General features: G+C 38.7%; 1 protein-coding gene across 8 annotated transcripts in view; it reads left to right on the forward strand.

Annotated features, from left to right (window-relative positions):
* MYO9B (myosin IXB) overlaps window positions 1-18,857 on the forward strand; it is a 46,707-nt gene that overhangs the window by 13,645 nt on the left and 14,205 nt on the right. For 4 of the 8 annotated variants that reach the window (XM_014952869.1, XM_014952871.1, XM_014952874.1 and 1 more), the window contains exons 4-18: window positions 6,731-6,825; window positions 8,237-8,299; window positions 8,426-8,525; window positions 8,649-8,749; window positions 8,972-9,101; window positions 9,577-9,666; window positions 9,909-10,025; window positions 10,295-10,429; window positions 12,411-12,532; window positions 13,138-13,279; window positions 13,540-13,735; window positions 14,301-14,376; window positions 15,996-16,106; window positions 17,187-17,226; window positions 17,825-17,947. In XM_014952869.1, coding sequence (XP_014808355.1) covers window positions 6,731-6,825; window positions 8,237-8,299; window positions 8,426-8,525; window positions 8,649-8,749; window positions 8,972-9,101; window positions 9,577-9,666; window positions 9,909-10,025; window positions 10,295-10,429; window positions 12,411-12,532; window positions 13,138-13,279; window positions 13,540-13,735; window positions 14,301-14,376; window positions 15,996-16,106; window positions 17,187-17,226; window positions 17,825-17,947 — 1,641 coding nt within the window. Of the gene's footprint in view, window positions 1-6,730; window positions 6,826-8,236; window positions 8,300-8,425; window positions 8,526-8,648; window positions 8,750-8,971; window positions 9,102-9,576; window positions 9,667-9,908; window positions 10,026-10,294; window positions 10,430-12,410; window positions 12,533-13,137; window positions 13,280-13,539; window positions 13,736-14,300; window positions 14,377-14,837; window positions 14,928-15,337; window positions 15,341-15,995; window positions 16,107-17,186; window positions 17,227-17,824; window positions 17,948-18,857 lie in introns of all 8 variants that reach the window. The other 4 variants (XM_014952870.1, XM_014952878.1, XM_014952872.1 and 1 more) reach the window with 3 other exon arrangements.

Here is an 18,857-nt window from a genome sequence, read left to right on the forward strand (position 1 = left end):
AATTAAAATTAATAGCTTTGGAGTCACAGGCAGATGCTGTGTAGGTCTGGGAGTGTTCATGAAGAGACATCTGTGATTTTCTACAGTAAGATTGATTGTCATAAGTGCTGCAACTTCGTTAGACTTCCACTGAAGTGGAAGTGCTGCAACTTCTTCTGACTTAGTAAAGCATTTAATGAGAAAATAGCCTTGCTAGAAATAAGATGACCGAGTGAAAGCTTAGCTTGCAAACTTGCCAAATGGGTTCTAACGTGACTGTTGGAGTATGTATTGTCTAAAATGTGAGGCTGTTCTCTGAAATTCTCAAAGCAACTTCTCACTCTACTTCTTTGAGCGTATTTGTCAGTTGCAAATTGAATCAACTGATTACTTGTAACTGATTGTCCTCCCAAACATTGCAAAAGATAAAGGGGCTTAAAAAACCATAAGCACATGTGAATCCTCAAACATCTTTCAGAATTGAATATATGTTTTTGTGTTAAAAGTATTATTCGTTGACTTGAAATTATGGCGAAAGAAACCTTTTTGGCACTTGCAGAGGGTGAGATTTGCCCAGGCTGAAATAAATCACTGGGGTACCTGTGATTTTGGCACAACTCTGTTTGAGGTAGTGGAAAGATACTGCTCTGCTCACATCACGTCAGTGCACATTAAAAAGTGGTGTTATGGGAGGTTTCGAAGTAAAATCAGACTGTCCTATTTTGGATACTGCAGAGCGGATTCAGGGGACAGTGAAGCTTCCCTGTTCCCCAATATGGATGCTCTGGGCGATTCCAGTCACTGAGGGTGATTTTTTTAAAGAAAAAAAAACCCCAACCAAGTCAAACCTCAGTCTCGGGGAGGAACGCGTGGAAAGCTTACTGTGCTTTGTGGAAGTTAAACTGACGACAGACTCTTCTGTTAGAGTTTGTCACTTCTAAATCCAACTGCGGTGACTCATTTGGGTTTTTACTTAAGGGAACTGAAGTGGTAAAAGGGAATTTTTCTTAAATGGATGTTTCAGGGGATTTTTTTTTTTTTTTTTTGCACAAACAGTTTTGTAGTGTGCCTAGACTATTTGAGAATGTTCTGTTTAATTTTGAAGTTTTATTTTAAGTCCCCATGAAAGATGAAGATGTACTTTTTGACTGAAGTCTGCTTCCCTGACTTCATGATGTAGAAGCTGGTTCCGTTTTGGGTCAGAACTTCCCCTTTTTAGTGACCTCCTATTTTCCTGACACCTAAGTAAAATTTGTCTGTTTATAGGTTGACCTTTTGTTCAAGGAGCTAAAGCAAACATTTCTAGCACAGAGAGGTGAGCACTGCTAGTGTGGTGTGGAGATGGATTTAGAATTTTATCATCAAATACTTAGTGAACTTGGAAACCTATTTCTTCTGGAGTCCTGTTTCTGTGTTGGGTGACTAATCTCTGGTCAAATGTAACTAATTTGAATATAAGCTATTATTAATATTTTAGCTCCTTGTTCCCAATTTCTAGACTTTGAAGAACGGAGTTACAGCTGTACTATGAAAGGAGATTTGCCCTTAAATGTTGCTTGTTCTATTTCCTTCTCAAACACCTGAGAAATGGAATACATGGTACTGAGACAGTGTTAGTTAAAAATTAAATTGCTGTCACATGCTGTAGTGAAAGGAAAGCTGGTCAGGGGTTAGTTTCTGATCCTGAGATGCTTCTTGCTCAATCTCAGCACCAGAGTCTGAGTTCCTTATAAGATTCCTTGTTGGGGATCTAATCAGCAGAGGTAACTTGCACCCCTTCTGATGATGTTTGGCACTGCCTGCAGCTTTCTGGAGAAAGAGACTGAAAGGGTGGCTGCTTCCACAGGACAGTGAGGCTTCTGCACACCCTAAAGCTGTGTTTTCTGCTGGTTTTTAATGGTTCATGGGAGATACAGTTGCCGTAGCTATAGAAATCGCTCTCAGACTTGATGTTTTTTAATTGTAAGCTAACATAGATCTTACATGGTGACGAGCAGTTTCTTTAAAACTGGTAGGAAGATAAAGATAGGCTCTGTTTTAAGATACTCCTGACTTTTTCATCCTCTTCTAAATTTAGTGATTAAAGTATAGTTCCCTGACTTGCAGTTTTGCCTTCTTGTGTTGACTGTTAAGTTCAGGTTACTTACGGTTGAAGGCCTAAGAAGGAATTTACAATTGGGAACTATTATTTGAGTCAAAATGGGAATAGTGAATCAAAACTTCATTTGTTTTATGAAGTCTTGAACAAGAGAATTAAACCTTTCCATACACAGTTGCAAAGTTTCCAAGACATTTATATTTTCCTTTTATGAGGGAAAAATCTCTTAAAACACACGCTTCAGATACATTGCATACTGTGCATTTTGTAAGACTCTCAACTTATTTTGGAGACCTAAAATTAATTTATTGGATTCTTCAAGGCAGTTAATTTAGTAAACTGAGTTGGGGTATGGGAGCCTGTGGTGAGGGACATAGAGGGAATTGAAGCCTCCTCTTCTGGCAACAAAGCTGTTGGCTTTTTGTCAATGGTTAAATTGTAACCCTTAATATCCTCCCTTTATTACAGAAGTAATTTTCTTGGTGTGTTGAAAGTTCACCTGTCTCTGAAAGGGAAGGTAGGGAGAGATGGAGTAGATAGAAATACAGGGGTTGTGATAATTTTTTTCATGTATTATTTTGAAAAGAATCGCTTATTCTCACTTGGATGTGTTCTTGCAAATTTCTTAATGACTCTGAATCATTGTTTGGAAATAATTAAGGCCCAAATAAAATGGAAAGTCCAACAGGAAGCATTCATTGAGTGGCCTTCTAAAGAAGGCGGTTGTAAATATGAATTAATATTAACAGTGCAATCAGGAGGTGGTAGGAATGAGATTTTCTAGAACTTGGCGTATTAAGAAGCTTGTTAAATTTCATTGCAGAAAGTAAACTTCTATGTTTTACCATTCCATGGAAAAAAAGAGTAAAGCAATTTGCTGTCAGCTCTGTTTTCTTTATTACAGTCCCATTGTGCTTGTGGTTTTGGTATAAGATGGACTTAAGCTGAGTGGTGCTGCAGCTCTGGTTTTCATTTGTATTTGCCATAGAAGTCTGCATATATATTTAGTGGGTGTAGCCTGTTCTATTTAAGGGAAAGTAGTTGTTTTGAGGCTATTATCTGCATGTGTTTGTTTTAAGAATCATAATCAGAGGAGGAATGGAACTTCCTTTTTCCATTTGGTTGGATGTTACTAGGGTTTTTTTTGGTAGAGGAGTGTTGTTGCATGCTTTTCCCGGCTGCACACATCACATCTCTTGGGGGAAAAAAATCACCTTGTCCTTAATACAGTCTTATCATGTGGATTGTTTTGACTTCCCTGGGACATCATACAGGGTTGCAAGATTACCCTGAACTTTCCAACTTCTGTGTTAATGAGTGGATATTTTGCAGCCTGTTTGTTAAGATTGGTACAAAACTGAGCTCGACTCTGAAGCGGTCTTTTCCTCTCCCAGGGTGTGTATTTTGAGTCTTCGATGTCATTTGGCCCATTAAAAGATGGGTCTGTGCAGTTGGTGCTTCGTTTACAGAGAAACTCTGATAGCTTTTTTTTTTTTTTAGATTTTGGCAATTCTTACAAAAGAATTAAATGAAATTTTCAGTTGTGTTCTTGAGGTAGATGATAGGAGCACATGTGTGGTTTTGTGTTTTCTTTTTATAAGAGGCAAATAAAAGGAGAATTTGGCTTTTTTTTTTCTTTTTTTCTGAGTACTTTTAAAGCTGTGACTGCAGTAGGAGTTTTGAGTAGCAGACACCGGTTTGTGCTTCTTGCATTCCAAGGTAAGAGGATGGGTTGGATGACTTCCTGACTCCCAGAATAGGTTATCCCAGCTCTGATTCCTGCTGGCCTTGGTCTGCTATTTTTGACTCACACTCTTTTTATACAGTCACTGCATTGGAGAGGTTTAGTTTTAGTTTTTCATTTTTATCTGTCTCCTCATGGACTCACAAGGCAAAACAGTTAATGGATTTGGTTATATAAATTATTGTTTCTCTTTAGCTTAAATAAATAGTCTTTTGTCTCCTCTCGTTTTCTGAACTTATTTTTTAAAGGTTGCTGTCTATAAAGGCAAACCAGGGAGTTACTTCAGTTGAATTTGAGCTGTGTGTAGTGTATCTGGCTAGAATTATCCATGGAAGATGCTTTCCTTGCAGAGCATTGGGTAGGTAATAATGGAGCTGAATTCTTATCTGTAATCCTTTTTCTGTAGGATAAAACTGAAGTAGCTTAAAGAGATCTAACTGCTAAATATAAAAATATCTAACATTTCAAAATTTTGCACCTTTCTGATTTTAGGCAGGAGTGTCACTTCTTAAATAGTTAACTTATCAGAGTATGCTGAAGAATGTGGTAGCAGTGATTAGAGTTTAAAGTTAAATGTTACAAAAAACCAATATTCCCCACTCAAAATGTTAAACGACTTGGAATGTTCTTTAAAAGGTTGTAGATGTTAAAGGCTTTTATGAGGAAGCCATTCAGTACATGAAAACTTTCCTAAAAACTGATAATATTAGATCAGCTTTTAAGAATTTGCTGTATGCTTTGACAAAATACCAGACACATGAGATCATAAAAGCCTTTAGTTTTAAACTGTATTCATTGCTTACATGAGTAATCACTAAGAAAAGTTTTTCAGGAAGCTGGGTTATGGGATTTCTTAACTCTATAATGCCAAAATATTTATTAAAAAATAACGTGATAAACGTAGGGATGTTGTGGTTTGGTTTCTGTAATAGAACAAGTAAACTGACAGTTAACTGGTGGCTTAAGTTAGGAAACTTGCCAGAAAGAAGTTCTTGCAGGATTGGTTTGCAAGTCTGCTGCTCTGCTGCTTGGGAAGGCTCACTGCAACAGATTTGTTAATGTGTGAAATGAGGAGCTGGATGGTGCTCTGCAGAGAGCCACGGCTGAGCCGCTGTCGGCGGGAGAGGAATGGGCTTCTGATTTAAGGAAACAGCCAGTTTGCTGGGCTGATGATACAGGACTTTTGGTCTGGTGGTGGTTGGTAACTGTAAGGAGTTCTACCAGGATTTCATACTACATTAATATGCTGTGTATGCAAAATGGGCTCTAAAAAAACTATAAAGAAGGATGGCGAGTTTCTCTTAACCTAAGAACACATCGTTAAGATTTGATGAAGTTAAGGACATTCCCAATATCTAATTCTACAGGCGTTGCTGGGCACAAATGCTCTCCCTTTAGAGACTCTTCTGAATCTTCTGACTCTTCTGTGGGCTTTCACCCTGCACAGGAAAAGCTCCATTAGCTTATTCCTTCAGCTCTGAAGTAACGGTTGTCTGAAGAATTATGGACATTCTCCCAGCTTCTAAGAAATTTCTGGGATTCTCTGAGCACTGGGCAGCTGGCAGTAGAAATCTACTTATTAGTGAGCTTTGAGAACATGTTTTGGAAACAGTGATCCAGGTGTCCTACTGCAGAGCAGCTGCAACCCTCAAGGTAGCTTAAAAAAAAAAAAAAAGGGAAGAGTTTAATATACAAACACTGTGTCTGTCCTGAAAACAGCACTCCCCCAGGATAGACACCATAATTGGGAGGTTTTATGTATAAACAGTTTAGTTCTGTGTTGTATACAGTATTCACATGTCCATCACTCTCCGGATGTGAGTGTGTGGAGGAAGAAGGGGGCATTTTTGTGAAATCATTCCACAAATGTTCTATATTAGGGGAGGCGGATTTCCTAATGGAGGCCTTAATTGCTTGGAGCTTTAAGAGGAAATATCTGTGGCAGGAATTGCTGGTGATAGTCTACACCGAGCAGTGTTTTTTTTTCCAAACAATTGCATTTTACATAGGGTTTCTTCTGTATATGCTGGATTGCCTCCAGCATGTCAGAAGGATGACAAGTTTCTCTTAACCTAAGAACGTATAGTTAAGAGTTGATGAAGTTAGGGACATTCCCAATAACTAATTCTACTGGACTTTCAGTTGTAATAAGTTTATCTTTATAGTTCACAAGCATGGCTCATGCAGAGGATATTTTGTGCAGTGTCACAGGCAAAGAGTATTAAAGATGCACACTTGGAATTTTTGCCATACCTGTTTTTCCCTCTTTCCTAATACCTCCTAATACAGCTGCATTTTTGTGTTGTGTAGCAGGGAGCTGGCCAATGAGTGGGATGTGGTTCTGTAAACCAAAGCCTTTCTGTTTGTCTTTTTCCAGTTTTTTGAATATACAACTCTGAAAATTTGTAGGCTAACTCTGTAAATGAGATCCTAATGTTCTGTTCTCACTTAAAGAAAAATTGTGTTTATTGTGGCATTTTTGAGTGGGAGCAATACGTCAGGGAATAAGACGTAGTTTGTGGCTTTTCTATGGCAGAGGCAATTTCATGGTAATTGTGCTGCCTCCTTCCTCCTGAGTATCCTTTCTAAGGTCATAACCATTAGTGATTGAGGCTGATTTGCACTCTCTACCCATGATTACCTTTCCTGTACTCTTAGGAGTATCTAAATGTATTATTCTGCTCTCTCTGTCCCTCAAATATTATTGCATGGGGCAAATAATAAGTGTATGTGGACGTGTGAGGAACAGTGGAGGCTTCCTAAAATGTCTTTTCAGTATCTGTGTGCTGCCACTCCCATAATATTTTGAGTTTATGCTTCAGGCTAACGGGAGGCTGAGCAAAATAGCCTGAAAAACTGTGTGACATATTTTGTTTCATTGAAAATTAACCCGTTTTCCTTTATTACAGGCATTTGGAAACGCAAAAACAGCACATAACAATAACTCCAGTCGTTTTGGAAAGTTTATTCAAGTCAACTATTTAGAGAATGGGATTGTCCGAGGGTAAGTCCAGTATGGGAGTCTTCTGTGGTTATCTCTGTGCTTTTAGGAACGGGTGAAAAAACTGTTGTGTATAAAATGCTGCCTTATTGAAGCTCTTATTGTGAGAAGAGCTTGCTGATGGGGAGTTTTCAAGACTCCCTGAGCTTTGTGGAATAATCAGGTGATGCATAATTTTCTTACCTTCCTGTACAACCTTCTCAGGTTAAGAACTTGACTGCGGCATTTTTACCTTCATATTCAATTAAAGCTTTTTTCCATAGGCTTTTGCACCCCATAGCAGATGCTATGATGTCATATTACTGTAGTCCCTCAAAATTATGATTCAAAGATGATTCACTCTTCTTTGGTAGCGGGCACATTCACTTCAAGTGAAGAATTTTCTTCCAAAATTTCCTGTGACATTAGTAATTTGTGTGCAGATACTTGTGTAACATCACGTTATAAAAATAATTTCTTTCAGATCTTGCTTTGTAAAATGCATCTTTAATTTTTAACACTTCTATCTGCAACATTTGCAGCATATGTCACACAGTGTCAGGATGTGCCTGTGCTAGTTGAGGTGCAATGCCATAACACAATAATATTGGTGTAGAATTTTGCCTGAAGCTGAAGCTTGCTGTGCTGTGGAGTGTCACCAGTGTCACTGACTCTTGTGCTCCAGTGTCTTTCCTTTGAATCTTGTTTGCAGTTTAGAAAATGACAATGACATAAATGACCAGGAACTCTGTACCACATTTGCTGTGAGTGTTATCCTGAAAAAAATTAGCATCTTTTCAGATGAAGTTGCACTAGCTCAGGAGATTGGTGTGATTCAAATGCGCTTGTTTTGGCTTCAGCATGAGAAAAAGCTGCTCAAATTTTGGCCTCATTCATTGTATCCCACGTCAAGGAGTTAAGATTAATATTATTTAGGAGATTACTTTGTCACGGTGTAAGGGGTTTTCTGACTGCCTTCCATTTTATGCTGATGTATACGCTTTCATAAAAATCTAGCACATTTGTTAGATTGGAAATCAAACAGTTATCCAGTATATTTTGGGGGGTCTTGTAGTCTTTGCATTCCTGGTCAGATAACTGTTAATCTCAGAGTAGTTAGATAGTTAGCACCCTACATATCTTATTTCTGTTTACGGTTTTTCATCAACACTTTCCTAGCTTTGTCTGCTTCTCCCCAGTTGTGTCTACTAAAGCCAAACACTAAAGATAGGTGTTTCTTGGGTATTTGTTCCAGTTACAATATAGCACACACTGAATTTTTGATTTAGATTTGAGATAGTGACTACGCTATTTTCTTGTGTATTCTAGTACAGGTTTAATTATTTGAACTCTACTGGCAGTTGTTGCCTGCTTTTTTTTGTGAGGTTTTTTTCTCTTGCCCTTATGTTTTTTCATTTTTTTTATGGCTCTTCAGGGCTGTTGTTGAAAAATACCTGCTTGAAAAATCTCGTCTGGTTTCTCAAGAAAAAGACGAAAGGTAAGTGATTAGTACAGTTTACTAAGACAAGCATAATCATCGCAAGAGTTTAAGAGCATTTAAAGTGTATAGAATAAAAGAAAAATCATTATATTTTCATGAAAGAGAAATGTGTTGACTTTTTAGGAACTACCATGTCTTTTATTATTTACTACTTGGAGTCAATGAGGAAGAGCGTAAAGAATTTCACCTCAAGCAACCTGAAGATTATTTCTACCTCAACCAGGTAATCTGTGACAGGGATTGATGAGTGGTGTCTGTCTGGTGTGCTGAAGTTGAAAGATTATACTTGTTTTCTTGTGATGTTTGGACTCGTTCTTTGCCTTTAATTATGGATCTCTATTGGCAGCATAACTTGAAAATTGAAGATGGGGAAGATCTCAAACATGACTTTGAAAGATTAAAACAAGCCATGGAGATGGTTGGCTTCCTTTCAGCAACAAAGAAACAGTAAGTAGAATCCTTGTAGCTTTTGTTACCCGTAGCCAGTTAATGTTCATGAGCTGCAATAAACTGTGTATGTGTTGGCATCACATTTAATCTCGTAGGAAGCAAGGAGAGCTGAGTATTTGAGGGCTTACAGACAAATTCTTGAAGTAGAATTAAGTTGCTAACCTGTTTCAATGACCTTATAAGACAAATTCTTATAAAAATTTAATTTTTCTTCCTTAGGATTTTTTCAATACTTTCAGCTATTCTTTATTTGGGCAACGTTACATACAAGAAGAAAGCCACAGGTCGTGATGAAGGGTTGGACGTAGGACCTCCTGAAGTCTTGGATATTCTTTCCCAGCTTTTGAAAGTAGAGTATTTCTCTTTAGCTCTAATGTTTGATAGTTCTTTTTGTCATGCTCTACGTCAGCATTTTACTTGAATATCTTGTTGCTCAGTTTGCTGTATCTAGATCTGGCTTATGATACTTCCACAACAATTATTTTATGGGAGGGGAAATGGATAAAATTAGTGAAATCAGTGGGATTAGTGGTGGAGTATGGCATATAGCATGGAAATAGAATTTATTTACTTAATCATAGAGATGAGCAGGAATAAGTTCAGTGGAGATGTGTTGTTTGCCATCGTAGGGAATCATCTGAATTAATCTAAGTTGAGAGTAATTTGAAGAAGTTCAAGAAGTTGTAAAGCTGTTGATGAATGATAAATGTAGCTGTTATAAAAGATCTTGGGCTTCTCTGAGGCAATTGTAATGTCTCCTGTTGCTATCAGCTTACTCACTCGGGTGCTTGAGTGTGACAGTAACTCTTGTTCTTGTTTTGAAGGTTAAACGAGAAATTCTAGTAGAGGTGCTAACAAAAAGAAAAACTGTGACTGCTAATGATAAGCTTATTTTGCCATATAGTCTCAATGAGGTGAGTAAAAAAGCATTAATAGAATGATTTTTAAATAACTGAAACTTGCTTATTTTGATGAAACGAGCTAATATGGTGTGCTTCCACGTGTGGTGAGGGATGTCTGGAAAGATAGAAGTTAGCATTAAAGGAAAACTTTGTTTTTATTTTTCTCTGGTGGGATTGTAACCTTTGAGTGACACCGGTCTGAAATAGAAATGTTTTTTTTTTAAAGAAAGTTCTGAACATTGTTTCATCTGCAGGCAATAACAGCTCGTGATTCAATGGCAAAGTCCTTGTACAGTGCTCTGTTTGACTGGATTGTTCTGCGGATCAATCATGCACTCCTTAATAAGAAGGACATGGAGGAGTCTGTTACAGTAAGTTTCTCACAAAAACAAGTCTCTGTAGACAGTTGTGTGTTTAGAGCTGACAGACAGTGCTAGTGATCTAGGAAAGTTGATTCTTCTGAAGTCCATGGTAAGCTTTTAAATCTAATTTAATCATCTCTGTTTTCAAAACAGACATAACTGTTAAATATTTTAAAATCTATTTGTATGCACCACATCACTCTCTGCAATAGGTAGCTGTTGGGGGCTAAGTTGCTGTCTGACAGGTTGCTTAACTACATTTCCACATCTTCTTTTAGTGTTTGTCCATTGGTGTACTTGATATTTTTGGATTTGAAGACTTTGAAACCAACAGTTTTGAACAGTTCTGTATAAATTATGCAAATGAGCAGCTTCAGTATTATTTCAATCAGCATATTTTCAAATTGGAACAGGTAAGAAACTCGAGTTACTGAAACAAAACCTTTTTTTTTTTTTATCAATTGCTTTCATCTTATGCAAACTTCACCACTGTTCTGCAAAACCCCATGGCATAATTTTTATTATTGCTTGAATATATTTCCAAAAGTCTTATTTTTTAATTTCTTGTTTCATTATTGCTTGTTATTGTTTGAAGTTTGCAGCTGTGCTTTCCAAGTACTAATGATAGCAGGGCCTTTCTTCAGAGGGCAAGTGTTAAGTTTCTATTTGACTGCAAGAAACTAAAAGGGACATTCAGGCAGCCCTAGACAGGGGTCAGATGAAACCATAAACTTGGAGATTGAAAGTCTGTAGGTGAGGTGTTGGCTTCAGGGTTTTTTGGTGGTTTTGGTGGTGTTTTTTTCTTTTTAATGGTAGGTGAGGTGTTTTGTTTCAGGGTTTTGTTTTGTTATAATGGTTGGAAAACAGTTTCTCTTATTTTTGTCAGTTTGTAAATATTTAATAACCAGTCTTTGTTGTTTCTTCCACCTGACTGCATTTAGGGGGACCCAACTGTGTTGATATTGGCAGTAGTTCTGAAATCCTGATATTACTGGCATATGTTGATTTTCTTGTTTGCAGATGGTATCATCTTTGGGTGCTGCAGGAGCTAACACATCCTGGCTCTAGACTTGAGGGTTGGGGGTTTTTCTGCTCTAGATTTGGATTTTTTTTTTTCTGGCTTGTGCTAAAGCCTTATTCTCAGGTCACTCAACTGGAAGAAAGAGGTCATTCCGTAAGATGTGGTATTTTGTCAACAATGCGTAGATAACATTAAACAAGCATTTTAAAGAAAAGAAAATTACCAAACATACAAACTTCACATGTAAACATGATGTTGAGGTCCCTGGTTTGTCACTTATGACAGCAATGGCTGCCCAGGCTAACTAGAGTAAATAGTTACATTGTTTTCTTTTTTCTAATGCCATTTTTCCAAATAAGTTTAATCCTTGAATGACCCATTTCCTGTATCTCTTGCAGCATGAGGGCCCTCAGGGGGGATCTCTATATCTTTTTAAAGAAAGGCTTTTTTGTCTGTGGAAAATGGCATTTCAGTTGTGTAATGTGGCGTGCACACTGAGCACTCTGTCATTAGGCAGACTGAATTCTTACCTACTTAAAAATAATCCATTGCTTGTCATCATCATATAGAATGAGAGGTGCTCTTTGTCTTTTGTTAAACACAGAACTTATTGAGTTAATTTTCTGTGCAATATCTTCTTTTTACATTAGTACCTTATCTTTTTCCTTTTTTTTTTTTCCTGTGGGCATTTACAGCATTAAGAAAAACTGATATTTTGGCTCCGTATCTTAATGGGAAGCTTTTCCTGTTGAGCATTTGATGGGTTGTCATTTCAGCAGAGGAGCTTTGGAGCTCTCTGACAAGAGAATACAAACTTTCTGAACGGAGGCGATGGACGTTGTTTCCTTAGGGAAGTCCTGGTGGTGATGTTGTGTTGGGCTTAACTGCTTGTGTTGAAACTTCTGGTATTTCGTCTGACAGTGCAATTTGGAAATTGTGGAACTTGCTATTAAATATTTCTTATTTTTCATAATATGAGAACTATGAAAGAGAAAAATAGACTTAAATTCTTCCAGTAGATACCAACCTAGGCTTTTAATGTGATGATGTAGATGTAACGTCGAACTCCAAGTTCATAGACTGCAATTGCTGGGAAGGCACAGCAAAACATTCTTTTCACTGTTTTGGTTTTTAAATAGTTTTATCCCAAGCATCTGCTGGTGAGTGACTTGCCTGGGTGGCCCTTTGATCTGACCCAATATGCCTGCTGTTCTGTTCTTATTTATAAATTTTTCCTTATTTTTGTTTCTGCTGCCTGAACTAACAAACGTAACTTGCCGTAGCTGTTCAAGGATGTCTTTTAAGCACTTAGACCACGGGACATCAAAGGTCAGGGCACTGTACTGATGAGGGAATTTTCTTGAGCTACACAGGAGGAATATAAGAGTGAAGGGATCACTTGGCACAATATTGACTATACTGATAATGTGGCCTGCATTCACTTAATCAGCAAGAAGCCCACTGGCCTCTTCTATCTTCTGGATGAAGAAAGCAAGTAAGCAACAAACATCTTCTGAAAAAAAACTGTGTGGCAGGGAGGAGGGGAAGGACTGTGGAAGGGAACAGAGAAACAGCATTTTAAAAAGGAGAAGAATATTGTGGGAAGCAAAGGGTCATTTTACGACTGTGAGCTGCACTCTAGTGTGCTTCTAATGACTCCAGTGTGCTGGTGATTGAAATTGATGCTGAAGTTGAACTTTGGCTTAATCTGACTTAAAAATCTTCACATTAATTGTAATTCCATGCTAAAACATAAAAGTAAAATGCATATATGTAAGTCTTTGAAACATTAAGTAACAAATGTGGTAAATAGTTAACGTGGTGCTGACTAAACTTGACTGGTGAGGTGGGAAGAAGCATTGACATAACACTTGAAACCACAGAATATTCTGCTCTGTGTGGAGCTGTTTGGGTTTGGTCTAGAAATTTAGCCCACCTCTAATATGCAAAGCAGGCCTGTGAGTCTCAATTAAAGTGTAGAGATCTTGGACAATAAAATGCTTTCCACAAAGATCAATAGATGTTCTTCAGTCTGTCACCTCAATAAATGTACCTACATTTGGAGAAAAATAGCTAACTTCTTTTGTTTTGTTTTCCTAGTTTCCCACATGCCACCAACCAAACTCTACTTGCAAAATTCAAACAGCAGCATGAGGAGAACAAGTTTTTTGTTGGAACCCCAGTGATGGAGCCTGCTTTTATTATTCGACACTTTGCTGGCAAAGTTAAATACCAGATAAAAGTAGGTGGTAGATCTGATGGCCACACAAAAGAGGGTTTTTGTCATGGTGTAGAAAATTTGCTGTGAATGGGCTGGGTCAAGTGTGTCCTCAGATGTACTTTAGAATTGGTTTTTTTTTGTGGTGGTCTAGGCTTGAGGACAACACTCGCTATAGGGAGAATTATTAGAATAATGAATTATTCTGAACAGTGACTAATATCTTGGGTCGAAGCACGGCTTTCCTGGGATGCTGTGGTTCAATGTTCCTTTTTTTTTTGCAGGATTTCAGAGAGAAAAATATGGATTACATGAGGCCAGATATTGTTGCTTTGCTCCGAAGCAGTGACAGCGCTTACGTTCGGGAGCTGATCGGAATGGACCCGGTGGCCGTGTTCCGCTGGGCAGTGCTGCGGGCGGCCATTCGAGCCATGGCTGTCTTTGCAGAAGCTGGACGCCAGAGAGCTCAGAAGACAGCAGGTACAGTATGAAAACATGGAAATGCTTTCAAATTCCATACAATCAGTTAGTGTTCCTTGACAGAACCACTTTACAGCAAAACCTTACCCAAATGTGATCTTGGTTTTGTCCTTGGTACCAAACCAACTCGTGAAAATGGCTTTAATATTGGTGCACCAAGGAGGTTGTCACTGTTTTATCTGAGATCATTGAGACTTCCTCTTCCAATAAGCACACTGTTTCCAGCAGGCTGTGCCAAATTTGAAGCCCTGTTTGTAGAGGATGGGGAAATTATCACTAGTTCTTGTATGCATGCTCGTCTTATCACTTGTTTTTGATCATCTCAGACCTCCCTGAAGTTTCAAATGAGTATTCAGGATTAAATACTAATTTTGATAAGCTTTTCTGAGCAGCTGCAGTTTACTTTCTAGTTGTAGGGAGTTTGAGAAACAAAGCGGTCTAGCTTTACGGTTAGTCAGAACCTCCAGGTGCTTGGATAGTTTGCTTGTTACAGTTGGTGGGGTTTTTTTTGTCTGTTACGCTCATATCTCTGTCAAAATTTAACCTGTTGATTATTTCCTAACAGGAGTGGTGCGTCAAGGACCCAGAGTTCCCCTTGGAGAACTCCAGAGATCAAATACACCAGTAGAAAAAGTTTATCGGTGAGAAACACGTACTTAACCCGTATCAGGGAAAGGATCCAAATTGCTGAGTTGCATTTTCATATATGAAATGTCAACTAGATCTTTCCACAAGGACAGAAAGTTTTATTTCTTCTGTCTTGTTTAGTTTGCCCTTTTAAATACTATCAAAACAATTCTCTAGCTTATTTTATGTAGGACCCAGCACTCCCAAACGTTACTGACGTAGTTTCAGTTCCATTTACCACTGGGTGTTTGAGTTCTCTGTCTGTACTTTGTATATGTTGCTTTTAGTGTTGTGTGTTCCTCTGCAGCCACTCTGTGTCACTGAAGGATTTGTAGGAGCACTCGTGGGTTTTTCAGCCTTCTGACATGATCAGGAGGCAGGACAAGTCCTGCAGAGCTGCCTCCACACGCTGCTCTCTATAGGCATATTTGCCTTTCTATGAAATATTTAGGTTTTATACATGTTCCTTTTGCAGCTGCTCAATGCTTGATTTCTCATTTGATTGTTCTGAGGATTTCGATATAAATGCTTTTGAAGACATCATTTCTTTTTATGAAAACAAGAAGTAAGTAGAAATAGGCCTGTGCTTAAAGGCCAGGGAGGCACATTCCTGGACAGACTGACCTTCTGAGCCTGCTCAGTGTAACAGTGATGCCATGAAGTACAGTTCAAGTGGTGACTTCATGCTGCTTCACAATTACTTTCTTCTGGACAGTCTCACTTGTGGGAACTAAGAACTAAAGATACAATTTGAGTGAAAGGATTGGTCGTAGCGTAACACATCAGTTCCCTTGGGATATCTTAAATCAAAATCTTGATATTCAAAACCATTCAGAGGTACCAAGGGAAGCGAGCAGCTCTCTGTAATGATGTTGCTGCCTCAGTGAGCAGCTCAGAATGGTGAGAGCATTTCACAGCCAGAAGTGATTCTTACGCTTCTGTTATTTTTGGTTTGTGCCTCTCTGGAGAGTAAAGAAGGTAAGTTCTGTGCCCAGACACACCAATTCACAAGCACGGTGCATGCTTAATGGAATCTGCCACAACTTAGGGACTATCCCAGGCTTACTTTGAAAAGCTAAATGTGTGAATAAGCTTGAAATGGAAATGAAAACCAGAACTTTATCAAGTTTTCTTGTAGCAGCTAGTTTTAAACTTACTCTCCTGATGCAAGTCTGCTTAAGCAGTCTCATTTGAGTAGCCAAATCTATATTAAAAAATTATTTAGAGCTTGATTATGAAGAAGCTCATATCTTTCTGAAAAGGCTACTTGGCTTAACAAAAAGGTTCCTTGCACATTAAGTACATTTTGCTAAATTTCACTCTCTTTTCTGAATTGATGGCTCAAGAATTTACATTAAAAGACAGAATGAGAGAGTAAGTTAAGGATGAGACTGATTAAATATTAGATAGATAAATTAGGTAATTAAATATTAGAGCACTGACAGAGTAGAAAGTGCTGCCTTGGCATCAGAATCATTCATGCTTAGGAAAAAGTAGTCTGGGATTGACCTGCCACTGTTTGGAGCACACTTGGTGATGGGATCTCTTGGTGGTTTAACTCCTTTTTTCCTCCACTCTCTCATGGCTGTGTATTCTTTGTTTGCCATCTTTGTTTTGCTGTGAATCATTTTAGAGACATGCATGAACAAATCATCGCAAGTATAAAAGGACTCCCATGGCAGGGCGATGATCCCTGTAAGCTGCTTCGGTCACTCAGTCGACTCCAACACCGCTCCCACTTCATGTGAGTTCTGGTGCTCTAGGTATTGCTTTGAAAGTGCAACAATAACCAAGCAGTTATTCTAATCCATAAAAAAAAAAAAAAAAATATACTTGTCCCTAATTTGTCTTCTGCAAAAAACTATACGAGACAATTCAGAAGAAAAGAATTAATTCTCAAAAATATAAAGGCTAGAGAGAATGCTTTGTTGCTTCATTGCATTAGCTGAAAGTTAACCCTACTTCTCATGTTTCAAAGTGCAAGTGTGTAGTACGAGCTTGTTGCAAAACTTTCAGCAATGAAATCTCTCTCACAAATTACAACTAATGGTTTCCTGAAATTCAGGGCGCTAATGCTGCATTAACCCTGGCCCTGGGTTAAGACTTTTTATGTGAGCACAGCTCTGTGTGTGTAAGCAAGTCAGTCTGTGGTCTGTTGTGTAATAGGTAAGTGTAAATTGGGTGGCGTGGAGCTGGAACATGCCTTACCTGGACGGAGTTAATGTGCTTAGAGCTCAGAAGATGTGAGCCACAGCCTTGTTCCTGAGAGCTTCCGCTTCTAGCTCAGTGTCTGTGTGTGGGTGAGAGCTGGGCCGGAGGTTTGTGGTGCCCCAGGAGTGTCTGGGGATGATCTCAGACATATCAGGATTCATAAGGGGAGTGCCAGGGCATGTGTTGTCCTTCCGTGAGCAGTTAAGTGCTTTCACAGGGGCTCTGGTGACAAACAGCAATAACTTCTGAATCATTATTATGACCAGAGTTTGATGACTGTACAGTTTGCTAAATAGAATAACTTGCATAAAAACAGTCTGTGCAACAGTGCAGTTTTTAATAGCTTTAACTTCAGAGAAAATGTTTCACTTTTAAAAGCTTCCAATACCTACAGAGTTTATTTTAAAAGAATACAAAATTCTTGTCGCGAAGCAGTTTGCATTTTTTGCATTGATCACTGGTCAGAGACGTGCATGAACACACCCTGGTGCTCTTGTGCTAATTTTCTTCTATCCTTCATCTTGCCTCATAAACTGCACCAACTTATGGCTTGCTGAAATAACCAAAAATCATGTGTATTATTTTTCTTAAACAATCTTTAATATTTTAACAGGAAAAGTAGAGGTATCAAACAAAAGCAGATCATTCCCAAGGTAAAGTTATTCAGTAAATTTAGATTTCTTGTCTTTAGTTGTTTGTTTGGTTTTTTTTCATTATGAACATGTATTTTGATTGACAAAACTCACTTCAGAAAATACTGTTTCATAGTGTAGGGAAATTGTATCCCTTATCCTCTAAAATGTCCTTTTTGACAATCTAAAGAATAGGTAAATGTTCACCTTTATTGCTGAACAAAAAAAAATTGTGAACTGGCATCTGTTTAATTAAGAATTGCTGAACAAGAAAAAATTGTGAACTGGCATCTGTTTAATTAGACTAGAAATGCCAAAGATACATAAAACCAGTTCTGATCAAGTCATTGAAGGCAAACACAGGGATTCTGTAAGTCACCTTACACCCTTGGGGTGGGGCAATGGAAAAGCTTCACTCATAAGAAGATGCTTTGGTCCAAAATGGAAATAGCCATTGTATAGTCAATGTACAATTGGAAATAGCCATGAAGTGTAACATGTCATTGGATGTGGAGCTCTAGGTAGTTGGCCCGATTCTTACTCATTTTGATGCAGACAGAAATATTTCCCCTGTGGTGAAAAGACTTGCATTTTGTTGATTGTGAAAACTTTCTTCTAGAACCTGCTGGATTCCAAATCTCTGAAGCTTATAATGAGCATGACTCTGCACGACCGAACCACAAAATCCCTCCTGCACTTACACAAGAAGAAGAAGCCCCCCAGCATAAGTGCGCAGTTCCAGGTGGGTGCCCGATGGGGTGGTACAGCCTCTGGGTGCACCCTGACCTCGTGGGCATGGACCTTCCTGCTCTGATCTACCCTGATCTTGCTTGAAAAACAGCACGGTTTTTATTCTTGGGATTGGTTTGAAGTAGGGTTTGTTACTTGAGTAGAGTTAGATCATGTTTAGAGACTACCCTTAATCACAGAATCACAGAATCTTCTAGGTTGGAAGGGACCTTAAAGATCATCTTGTCCAACCGTCAATCTGACTGACAAAAATAGACACCCACACAACAAACAAGGAGCATCATCACTAACGCAGACCTCCCAGCACTACATCAACCCGTCTTTTGAACACCTCCAGGGATGGTGCCTCAACCACCTCCCTGGGCAGCCCATTCCAATGGCTGAGAACCCTTTCAGTGAAAAAATTTTTCCTAATATCCAGCCTGAACCTCCCCTGGCGCAACTTGAGGCCATTTCCTCTCGTCCTGTCGCCTGTGACTTGAGAAAAGAGACCGACCCCCATCTCTCTACACCCTCCTTTCAGGGAGTTGTAGAGAGCAATAAGGTCTCCCCTCAGCCTCCTCTTCTCCAGGCTGAATAACCCCAGCTCCCTCAGCCTCTCCTCATAAGACTTATTCTCCAGACCCCTCACCATGCCTCACCCCTCATAATGCTATGAAGTGTGTTAGTTCTCTGTACATCAACCTCGCCCCTGTATGCACATCTAGCCCTATAGTAACAGCATGAGCAAAGCTCACTCTTCGTTATCTTGAGAAGACAGAAACAAATACAGGGATCTGCCCTACAGAGAGAACCTCTGTATTGGATGAAAAAGGGTTTGTGTATAGATATAACACATATAAGTGTTTCTGAATATTTCATTTCAGACTTCACTGAAACAAATACAGGGATCTGCTCTACAG

The sequence above is a fragment of the Calidris pugnax genome, unplaced genomic scaffold (assembly GCF_001431845.1).
Source record: "Calidris pugnax isolate Ruff unplaced genomic scaffold, ASM143184v1 scaffold199, whole genome shotgun sequence".
Lineage (NCBI taxonomy): Eukaryota > Metazoa > Chordata > Aves > Charadriiformes > Scolopacidae > Calidris > Calidris pugnax.